This window comes from Juglans microcarpa x Juglans regia, chromosome 7D, assembly GCF_004785595.1.
Source record: "Juglans microcarpa x Juglans regia isolate MS1-56 chromosome 7D, Jm3101_v1.0, whole genome shotgun sequence".
NCBI classification, from domain to species: domain Eukaryota; kingdom Viridiplantae; phylum Streptophyta; class Magnoliopsida; order Fagales; family Juglandaceae; genus Juglans; species Juglans microcarpa x Juglans regia.
The window spans coordinates 8,398,946-8,411,095 of NC_054606.1; the positions used below are offsets into that span (position 1 = coordinate 8,398,946).

A 12,150-nucleotide genomic window follows, 5' to 3' on the forward strand; every position below is an offset into this window, starting at 1 on the left:
ATATGGTAAAGAAAATTATTTATCCCTCATGGAGACTACAAAAGGAACCCACTTTTAAAAATCGATTGTCCAGAGTATCCCAGAGATGATAAATAGTTTCAAATGGGTTGTGAAATAGGGTAATATCTCTTTCTGGTATGACAATTGGGATGAGGGAGGTCCTTTCAATGGTCAATTTCCTATGTCTGCTCATCGTTTGATTAAGATAAATGAGTATCGCCTTGAGAATGTGTGGGATATCTCTCTTCTGAACAGCTTAGTGGGCCATCAGAAGCCAAGGCTCTGTATGACTTTTTGGCTTGATGGAAGGAGGGTCAAGATGTGCTTGTTTGGTTGAAAGACAATGAGGGTAATTTTACTACTAGAGCGCCTGAGATTGTATTAGGGTTTAGGCGCCTCATTTACCTTGGGCTCAGTGGATATGGCATACTACTCTTCCTAAGAAGATTACCATCATGATATGGAAGGCTGCTAATAATTACCTTAGTGTTGATAAGAATATTAAGATGGTGGGTGTTCCAATGGCTTCCAAATGTAATTATTGTCAAAAATGTCATATTGAGAACTTGAATCATGTGCTCTGCACGACGAATTTTTCTAGACACCTTTGGCGCCTAGCAGCCACACAATTAGGGGTTCATATGGCCTCTTTCCACACTTGGAAGGAAAAAACAAATTTTTGGTTTCGCCATGCAAGTAAGTCTTCACAGGTTAGAATTATTTTTTGTCTTCTCCCTTCTATTATAACCTGGAAACTTTGGAAGAGGCGCTGTAAAGCCTGGCATGAGGATAAGGTTCATACAGCAGAGTCAGTCTGGCACACTATTAAATTATGGTTCTGTCGCATCATGGACCAGATTATGAAAGTGCTTTCAATTTCTACCCATGATATTGATATTATGAATAGACTGGAGATCCTGGTTTTGTTTCCTAAGCCTAAGAGGGTTCGGGTGGTTAGATGGCATCGGCCTCAACCGGGCTGGGTTAAACTCAATACTGATGGTAGTAGTTTCGGGAGCCCAGGCGCTTCTGGTGCTGGGGGTGTTATTCGGGTTGATAATGGTAGGTTATTTCTAGTTTACTATGTTCCCCTGGGTCTGGGTACTAATAATTTTGCCGAAATCAATAGCTTATTGGAAGGTGTTCAAAGGTGTCACGCTCTCGGATTTTATCGTGTTCAAATAGAGACTGATTCTCAACTGGTAGTTAATTGGATTACTAAGGACAATTATCCTATATGGTATTTGGAAGATTTCTAGGATGATTTATATGAATATCTTAATAACCTGGAATATACTTTGAATCATATTTTTTGTGAAGGAAATGTTGTGGTTGATTTTCTAGCTAAGTGTGGGGCTGAAGGTTTGAACTCCAAGTGGTCTGAAAATCATACTTTGCCTTACCCGTTGAGGTGTCTTCCCCGCATGGATAAATTGGGTAAGGGTCTCGTAAGGTTTTGTGCCTAGTAAGTCTCGCTTGATTTTTTTTTTCCCCTTGTGTGCTTGTTTTTCTCGCAGGTTATCATGGTTTGTTCTGATTTAGGTTAAGTGTCTTTCTTTTGGCTGTGCATTTGGACTATATGAATATAATGGTTTTGATGCCTGGGTTCTGAATTTCATAGATTATATGTACCTTCTAGGTATTGTGTTTGTAACCACGGTTTTTTTCCGCCACAAGTGAGGGCAATCAATAAAATTGAGGTACCTTCCTCTTCTCTAAAAAAAAAACAAAAAGTCCCCAAATCCTTTTTTTTCTCTAATGTCTAATAACTTCTTTTCATTTATTTGAGGCGGTTACAAAAAAAAAAAAAAAAAAACATTTCATCTCATCTCATCATTACAGTTTTTATAAATTTTCATACAAAATATAATAAACAATTCAACTTTTTCAAATATTAAAATAATAATAATATTAAAAAATAATAATGTAACAATATTTTATTTAATTTTTAACTTTTATCTAAAATCATCTCATCTCATCTCACTATCCAAACCCCACCAACTGACTGACGATCATTTGTACTCATTCAAGGAGCATTGCATAGCATAATTGATGTTGATTTTTCTTTCTTTCCTTCCCTTTTGTAGATCAAAACTTATAATTAGCAAGACATCTTTATATATATATATATGGCTGTCCTAAAATAAACATTCTTCTACTAGTGTACGACCTTTTGTTTGAATAGAAGATTTTGTCCCGATTTTGATTGAAAATTCATCTCATCTCATCATTATAATTTTTTTAAATTTTTATATAAAATATAATAAACATTTCAATTTTTTCAAATCTCAAAATAATAATAATAATATTATAAAATAATATTTTAACAATATTTTGATTCAACTCATCTAAAACTATCTCAACTCATTTTGATAACTAGTAATTTCGTGCCATATTTACAATGATGAATGATCACAAGATTTCCGAATTACTAAAGCTATTCTACTTAGATTATCGATTATAATTTTAATGGTTATTACTCTTAGAAATTACTGTTTTCATTACCGAAGCATATAGTTCTGATATTTCAAATAAAATATATGAAGCAAACTAATTCATATAACAGATGGATCTAATTCCCTACAGTTTTCACAAACATCCCGGTGCAAGATTTCTAAGCCGGCACCCAACAAGAACAGGCAAAGACAATCCGGCCCTTCCATCCCTGAAGTATCCAGTGGTTGTCTTCATCAAGTACAAAATCCTTGTGGTACCATTCCTTCATCCTCGATCTGAATCCATTCAGGAGCTCTTGATTCAACGGAAGTAGCCTGAAACCGGCCCTCATGGTACGGACTTGCCACTGCTTGTACGTCTCCGGCCTCTCAACCCTCTGTAGCTCCTCACATGCTATGACGTTCATGGCCTCCCTCCCATAGAACTCTCTCTCGAACATCAACCTCTCCAATTGGTTTCCAGGGGGCAGTGTAACATCAAATATGTCGTACAATGCAGAGAAGTGGAAGAGTGCCTCTCGAAACCGTGTGACAAAGAAGGGAGCATTGTAGGCTCCATTGACAATAGAATGGACAAAAATGCCGGGATTTGCCCTTCTGATTAAGTTCAATACTGCATTCCTTGGACTGGTCTCTACTTCCTCTGTCTCGTCAAGAAGATTCTTAAACCGGTACAGACAGTTCACAGCAACCATCTCATTCCTGTCAATCTTGAGGTCCTCGATTCGGATAGTTTCCCATTTTTGTGATGCTATGCCATGGTACTCGAAAGGAACATTGTACTGCTCGCAGTACTTTGCCAACCGACGACCGGTCTCCTCGACTCTCTCTGCTGGGCGCAATCCGGGCTGGGGAAGCTCTATCCCTGTAATTCGTAGCTTGGGAGGCCCACCGGGTCTTTGTGAGAGCTTCTGGATCAGAAGTGCAATTTGCAAACCATACCCAATACCGAAGTCTATCACATGAAGAGTTGTTGCTTTCTCTGCCACTTTGAAAATCATCATGTTAGTAAAGATCAGCGACATCCTCTTGAAAGGACAGACTGAAAGATGAAGTTTGTAAGCGCTCAATATTTCAGGAGCTGAGATCTTCCTGGAAACTAAGGAAGTATAGAAGAGTTGAATGCCAGAACCAGTGCCAGCCAAGCGTGCCTCAAGGCCATTAGCAAAGAAATGGGCCAATCTCTGAGACCCATCACCAAAAGGGGAAGAGTTCTTCCTAACCTGTTTGAGTAACTGATTTGCTGTTTCATTGTCACCCGCTGAGACAGCTTGTGCGCATAAAATCAAAAGAGTGTTCAGATCAACCGTCTCCGTCTTCTTGCTCTGTTTCTTAGCGCGACTACTCTTCCCACCATTGGCTGCTCCTTGTGTTGGCTGCAAGGCCTTCCTTGCTATATTCTCCTGGGGTTCATTTGTATTGCATACAGCAGAAAGTGTTTGCTCGAACATCTCTAATAATTCACTCTCCTGAGTCTCCTCCACATAAATCGCAGACTGCTTATTACTCCTCCCTTCTTCTTCTTCTAATTCCATATCTACCCTCCCACGATTCTTCTTTCCTCTTGACACATCCGGTGAACTCTGCCCCTCACCTTTCTCCACCTTGTGGTTCTGTCCATTCCACACTGGTGACACCATGCTGCTTTTGAAATCAAGAACCAATGGATTACCCCCAGGAAGGAACTTACTACCTTCCTCTAAACCTCTCCGAAATTGCAACAGATATTCAACATCAGTTAAAAGGTTTGAACCCAAAAGCTTCGTCCCATCACCACTCTTATTAGTCACACCATTCGATGGATTTTCCAAACATATTGATCCACTATTAATGGATTGCAAATTCGGCTGTGAAATAGAGGAATTGTACTCCTCAATATAGTCACCGAGCCATTGAGGATCGGCGCTAGTGCTAGTAGAACCATTGGTATCACCACTACTGCCTCTATAAAAAGCATCATGATCAGGACTCTCGACGTTGCCTTTGATACAAGGTAGCGGAAGGTATTTACTAGGAGACGGAGGGTATTTCTTACCGAGAGCATCATAGAACGATTTCTCGGTAACTTGGAGACCCAAAGGGTCGAAAAACATGCAGGGCTTGTCCTCTATGTTCTCTTCCATAAGTATGTGGCTCATGAACTTGAGAACCGTTTCCGAGTACTCGCTTTCGTCCGAGGACGAGCCTCCCCCAAGACTCGTACCCATAGACGGCGGGCTCAAGCTACTAGCAGCAGCAGCAGCAGCTGACGGAACATCAGGCTCTCCCCCGGGTCCCATGTGAATCGGCCGAAAGAAAGCAGTGGTGCTCAGATCAGGTTGAGGATATGGACTTTCGAGGAAGTTAAGGTCCGGGGAGGGTGCAGTCATGTGTACTCGTTAAGAAGATCTGGGTATTGGTAGGAGTTCAAGCTTAAATTATTTTTTAATTAATTATATTGAATAGATATGCATATTAATATACAATTAGATATTTACAAATTAGAAGAACGATAGAATGAATATAGGATGCATATTAGTCAAACTCCTAAGAGGCATTTGTGGTTTACGCGTATCCAGATTTCACCGGCGAAAATTGATTGATTGGCCTGTCAGCAAAAATGTTAATAATAATTAATAAATTATTAATTATTAATAATTATTAAGAAAATGATTATTAATAAATTTATACTTTTTTAATAACTAAAAATGTTAAAAATATTCTTAAAAGAAAAAGAAAAAATTTATTTACATTTGAGTACATATTTGGAGTACACTTTTGGTGTGCACCCTAATATTGTTCTTTTATAAAAGTTAATGTAATTAAGTAGTGATAAAGAGATTTCATAAAAAAAAAATTAAAAAAAAATAAAAATTTTATAAAGAAGCTTTATACCACATACATCTATCTAATTAATATGTGATTTGTCATTTTATTCTCTTATTTAAACATACATATATTTAATCATTAAAATAAAATGAAAAAAAATAACAAATTACATGTTTATTAGGTAAAGGTGTGTGATGTAAGGTTTCTATGTATAATTTTTTTAAAAATAAACCAACAAAGTACATGATTTTATATGATACGTTAAATCTCATTCACAACAAAAATAATTTTACAATATAACATATCATATCACACAATGTAAATTCGTGAATTTATTTTTATAAAATTTCTTTACGACTAAAATATTTCTCTTTATAAGATACTCTATTTAAAGTAGACTTATTAAAGAGATTGTGTATCTCTTATTACTCTTAACTAATTGCTCAAAAAAGGTCGAATGATCCAATTATCCACCTTAGAGCAAAAAGTACTCTTATGATTCTCACCTTGTTCAACAAGAAATTCTGTTTTATTCAATTTATTTTTTATGGATTCGACTTCGACCCATTCAAAAATTATAATTGTATCACGTCTCTCGTGTCTTCATTTCTTAATTTTATTCAATGTGATTGGCATGGACCGTGGGATTATTAAATCATTTTAAACCCCATTAGACTTTTTGCATTATTTTTCTCATTAATTACTTATTACTCACTTGCATGTCAAGTTTATAAGTTAACTGTTTTCAATTTAATGGTAAGAGTCAAGGCTGCCACATTGACCACATGATTCCTTTTGCTTGATTTTTGACTTTTATCGACAAGTCGGTTTTACCAGACGATTTGGTCAAATGTTGTCATACTACTAAATTCGGTAGCAGTTGGATTGGATTAGATTTGAAAGTGAAAATGTTTCTCTAATTTTTTTAAGGAGTATTGTCAGTATCCTCTAATTAATAAAGTTGAATAGACGATGTTGCAACCATGAAAAACATATTCCTTAATTCATTATTTTGTTTTATTTTTTTAAATGTTCACACCTGTTTGCTTAAAGTAGGTGAGGAGAGAATTCGTTTGTTTTTTTAAATTTTTTAATTTATCTCATCTTATCTGATTATTATAATTTTTTTAAATTTTTATATAAAATAAAATAAATAATTTAATTTTTTAAATTTAAAAATAAAAATAATATTAAAAAAATATATTTTAATAATATTTTATTTAATTTTTAATTTTTATGTTATCTCATTTTATTTCGTCTGCGAAAACAAATGAGGATGGTGCAGCCATCCCTTTTAATTGAACATTGAGATTTGAAACTAAATACCTAATCCATTATTATTAAATAATAAAAATAATAATACCTAATCCATTTCCCCGTAATGGGAATCGCTATCAGTTGTTTTATTTGTCGACTTCCCTCTCTTTCTTCAAACCCAATTATTTATTTTTTCAATTATTTATTGTTTATTAAGGATTTTGTCATCTTTAAATTTTTAACGTGATAAAAAAATGACGGGAGAAGGAGGTTTGGAAAGATGAAGTAAAGATGCCTTGGTTGGTGAAGGCCCTTTTTCTATTTTGTTACCTCTACTTGTCCAGCTGTCTTGCCATGCTTTAAGTGACATTTCCCTTCTCCGTTGCTTTTCTACTCTTCATCCGTCTTGTTTGGATAGCCAACTGAAATGAGATAATCTATTAATAATAGTAAAATAGTTTAAATTTATATATTTTATAAGATTTTAAAAAATGAGAGAGAATAATTAAATTAAAATATTATTATAATATAATTTTTTTTATTCAAAAAATTTGACTTATATTTTATGTTTAAAAAAATTATAATGATTAAATTAAAAATTATTTTTTATATTTAAATATTAAGACGAGATGCCGAATAAAATGAGATGAGACTGAGAGATATTCCAATACAAAATGGGACTTACACATGATCACAAAGTACAGAAAGTATCCCCACTTCGTCCCTAGTGTAAAAGTTTTCTTTTTTTATTTAAGAAAATGCTAGTTTGGGCTCAAAGTGTCCCATTTTAAAAGTGTTTTTTTCTTTTAATAATTTAAAAAACTGCACTAGCCACTAGGGGCAAGGTAGGGGCCGGGGAGGAGACTAAAGAAGGATAAATAAAAAAAAAAACTAAAGAATGATAAAATAGATAGGAAATAACAATGTTATTCCTTAAATGTATGTTTATTTATTGGCCTTTCGGTTGGGGTTCACACCATTATCAAAGACTGGTATATAGTTAGATGCAAATTTATTTCCTGTGGGACAAAATCATGGGGCTTTAAATTTAAGTTAAAAAGCTTTGACGGCAATGCATGCACCTGATCAAACCTAACAACATACCCCATTGGTGCTTTTTTTTACGATTTTTCTTCTTCTCTGACTCTCTCTCTCTCTCTCCAAATTAGCACGAGGCGGCCTCCAACATGAAAACTTTCTCAGATGTACTTTTTTTTTTTATTATTTGTCAAAGAATTGGGCCCATTGTAACGATCTGCGCGCAGACGCTTGAAATCAGTCAAAGGATCATTCTACAGCCACTGCTCCGCTGGAACTGCCTATGGCATTTTTTTTTTTTACTTTTTTTTTTTTTACATATATTTTTTTAATATTTTAAAAAAATAAAATAAAATTTTATTAAAAAGCATTTCTTTAATCATTAAATAAAAAAAATAAAATCTTCCAACAATAGTAGCCCCAGTGAGAAGAGGGGTTTTTTCCATCAGTCAAAATGTGTCATTTCAATTTGTAGGCGGGCTTTGTCTGGTTTCATGAAGAAGTAAGTAGAAGAAATGGATGTGTTCAAAGGGTACTGTTTCAGGCAAAAACAGAAAAAAACCTGTAGGCTTTCTTGATATTTTTTGCAACTCATAAATCATGAATGAGTACTGTTTAGTCTTTAATCATGAATGGGTCGTAAAAGTGAGGATTTCATCCTGGGAATGCGAGAAAATTCTACTGCTCTATCGTCCAAAATTTGGTTATTTAACTCCACCCAATCCATTTTAACTTATCGTTATAATTTTTTTAAATTTTAATATAAAATATAATAAATAATTTAATTTTTTTAAATTTTAAAATAAAAATAATATTAAAAAATAATATTTTAACAATATTTTATCATTTCAATTCAATTCAACTCAACTCACTTCAACATCCAAACACAATTAGAAACAAAAGAGATAAGTGACCCCACTCCACTAATCACGAAAAATAGTATAAAAACAATACCAAAGAAATTAATAAAGTATTATACATTATCAAATTTTCTTCCAAAATTAATGTAAGTACGATATAAATATCTATTAAGCATATGATAAGTATCTACTTTTTTAAAATTTAATTGAAAAAAGTTAGCGCACATCTAATATTTATTAAAAGAAAATATGCGCTTATTATATATTCAAGGAACACGTCATAATTATTTAAAAGAAGTTCCGTCCAATCATTTTCGACAAAAATTCTGTTTCCATGGAGTGTTTCTGGTTTTTTTTTTCCTGAATGATAGAGTGTTTCCGATCACACGAGTCAAAGACCACGGTAGATGCCTTGTTAGTTTATCCGTAGTCCAGATTTTGGGATAGATTTTCACGATATATCGCAAAAAAAAAAAAAAAAAAATGTTAAGGTATTATAATTATAATTCAAGCACAGACAAAGTTCCATTTTGGACGTGCTAAAATGAAAAATGTGAACCTAGGAGTACACTTTTTTCTATGAAATTTTGTAAAGTTGTATTCTACTTGATTTAGACGAATGCAGAATGTTAAGTGAATGGGTAAGAATGTTAAGTGAATGGGTAAGGACATAGGAAAATGTCAAGTGAATCAATGGTGTGCACTGATTGTGCTTTTTTTTTTTTTTTTTTTTTTAAGAATGGGAATCAGATTTTTTATTTGAAGAATCGGATATGTCATCAGTCTATTAGACTTTTGACACCGATTATGCATTTTGTGAGTGAGAGTAATCAATAATGGGGAGAGAAAAGAATGAGATAAATCATAAGAGAAAGCCTTCTGATCAGTTGGGCTTATAACCCACTAAAAACAGCCCGCCAATAACATTTTGCCACGTACGCTTCTCAAGTTAGTGATGGTATTACCGCACTTCACCCGATTATTTGAACATCAGTGTCTAGCATTTGAATTTCTAGATTCCCTTTCGCGATGGTGTGATTCCCAACTTATCGCCAAGGACTCCTCTCGCGACCATGGCAAGGAGATGGATAGCTTCACCAAATGGTTGCATTTTTCTTAAACCCTAGCGACGGACTCACCAAAGGGTTCCACTAAATGGTTCCATTTTTCTTAGTTCTGAGAATCTTTCTTCTTCTACTACTTCAGGCTAGAACATTTTCCAGTTTCTTCGATTAAGTAATTGCTTTTCTCTTCAAAATACTCTCCCTACCTCTTAGAGTGGAATAATCAAAATAAAATCAATTGCAAATATGTCAGCAATTTTGAAAAATTATATAAACGGAGAAATTTTCAATGCAGAGTAGAGAACGACCTCTTCAAAGTTCGAAGCATATAGGAAGTTTAGGAACGTATGGATCCATCGGAAATGGAGAGATCTATTTCCCAAGATTTCTGTTCAAAAGCCTCGGATCTTTACAGCACTTTCTTTCATTTCGAGTCCATGATAAAGAGATGGATCAAGAAGGAGATTGAAAGCCATCCTATCAATTTCTTTAAGTTGCAAAATTTTATTAAGCCAAATTGGCTATACGGGCAAGGGAAAGTTAGATCTTTTGATTGAAGAAAGATCTTGTTATGCTCTTTACATGCAGTGATTTTTCGACGGGAATGGGTTGAAATCTGTTGGATTGAGATGGTGGCGATTGAACTTCCAAAGCTCTTGGGTGGCGGTGCAGATGGACGGAAGAGATGACCAACCCCTTGCAATGAGCAGTGATTTTCGATTCTGACGAAAGAGATGTTAGGGTCTTGATGAGATGAGTTTCGAAAGGCAAGGCTGTGTGATTCGAAAGGCAGGGGTTGTGTGACCTAGCTTTCTAATCGTGTGTGGCTGCACTTGTACCTTTTTTGTGTAATTTTTGACGTAGTTGATGATGATAGGAGGGCTGATTATCCTGGTAAATGGCCAGACCGCTTAGAAGCGGCTTTGAAATCATAAATATGGGGTTGAATTACTTCGGCCTTCCCCCACGTGTTTGGAGGAGTGTCTCGGTGAGAACTAGGCCTATAAAGTCTCAATCGGGCTGGTTACATAGCTGGGCTACCTTTAGCAAATCTTAATATGGGCTACCTTGAAAGGGCCCATTTTAACATAAAGACAAACATGACAACACCTTAGGTTCTAATTAAGGCTCAAAGCCCAAACCAATAATCCCATCGACAAGCAGGAGATACCAAAGTGCACACACTACATCCCTTAAAAGATTCACCGAATTCAATATCAAACTTTATTTCTCTCTTTTTGTTGATTTTATCTAAATAATTATTGGTCCATAAAAAACCCTTTTTTAATCTTCAACACCCCCATAATTATAATTTTCTCAAATTTTCATACAAAATATAAAAAATAATTAAATTTTTTTAAATTTCAAAATAATAATAATATTAAAAAATAATATTCTAATAATATTTTATTCAATTTATTTAAAATAATCTCACTATCTAAACGAGCCCGTGTCAGTACCGACGAAAACAGATTTAAGATTTGAATTCATGTACCAATGTTTCTAAGAAAAATAAATAATATGGGGCGATTAGGATAAATAGTATTGGGAGATTAGGAAAAAAAAAATATGGATAGAATCGGAGCTTGTTCAGAAAATAATACTCTTTTTATTTATTTAACCGCATCTTTCCTTCCCACCACATCCCCCAAAAGGTCTACAAGACTACAGTATATAAAATGAGATTTCAACCACAAATAAAAAGTAATTCTATGAAATCTCAACCACATATAAACACACCTTTTTTTTTTTTAATTTATGTTTAAAAGGTTATGGATCAAAACATTTGAGCCCCCATTTTAATTCCAAGGAAAAAAAAAAAATAGTCCTCAAAATCTCATAGCCATTTATTTATACTATTTATTCCTCAAAATTAGGTATTAAAACGTGGAAAGAGACATCACATGTATTTATAGCCACATAGGCATTACTCCACATTTATTTTTCAATAATATATGTAAGCATGAATACAAAATACTTTTTTCAATGATAAAGACGTAACAATAGCAGAGCATTTGATCCCCCATTTGAAAAATGACACGTGGACAGTGTGAGCTTTTGGCTCAATTATTCAAATGCCAACAAAAAGCATATTCTTCCCTTTCCAATATATACCGAAGAATCTGTAAGTGATAAACTTGTTATCTGAAGTTAAATTTAAGATCCAGTTTATATAAGATATTTTCATGTGAAATGAGTTTTGGAAGAAGAGAACATCTTCCTGTCGGTCATGCTGCTCAAAGGCTGTAAAATTAAATACGCCAATACAAACATGACACCTCAGCCATACACAAATTAAAATCATGAGGATCACCCGACTTCGTTTAAACAGCATGACCGGTAGGAAGATATTCTCTTATTTTTATTCTTATGAAACTCTCAAACCATTTCTGTCACTCTACGTCGAAATATCTGATAAAGAATTCAAAGAGAGCTTGAAACTTACAAAAACTTTATCTTTTTATTTAGATGTATGACATTTTTAGTTGCCATGAAGAAGGCTCTTTTTTTTGTTTAAGAAGTTAGGAGATTAGTTTGAAAACTTAAATAGGAAGTTCTTTGATGTTGAAACTGTTCTGTTTATCCTAAAACTTATATTTTGATCCACAATGATGTTGTTTATATTACCATGTTTAGCATGACGAATAATTCTTCATATAACTGTGA

The 12,150-nt window shown here is 34.1% G+C and overlaps 1 protein-coding gene across 1 annotated transcript; it reads right to left on the reverse strand.

Annotated features, from left to right (window-relative positions):
- Nucleotides 1-2,456: 2,456 nt before the first annotated feature.
- On the reverse strand, nucleotides 2,457-4,858 carry LOC121240061 (scarecrow-like protein 14). Its single transcript, XM_041137512.1, has one exon. It carries the CDS (start codon nucleotides 4,823-4,825, stop codon nucleotides 2,615-2,617), a length of 2,211 nt encoding a protein of 736 aa, XP_040993446.1. The 5' UTR covers nucleotides 4,826-4,858; the 3' UTR covers nucleotides 2,457-2,614.
- Nucleotides 4,859-12,150: the final 7,292 nt, after the last annotated feature.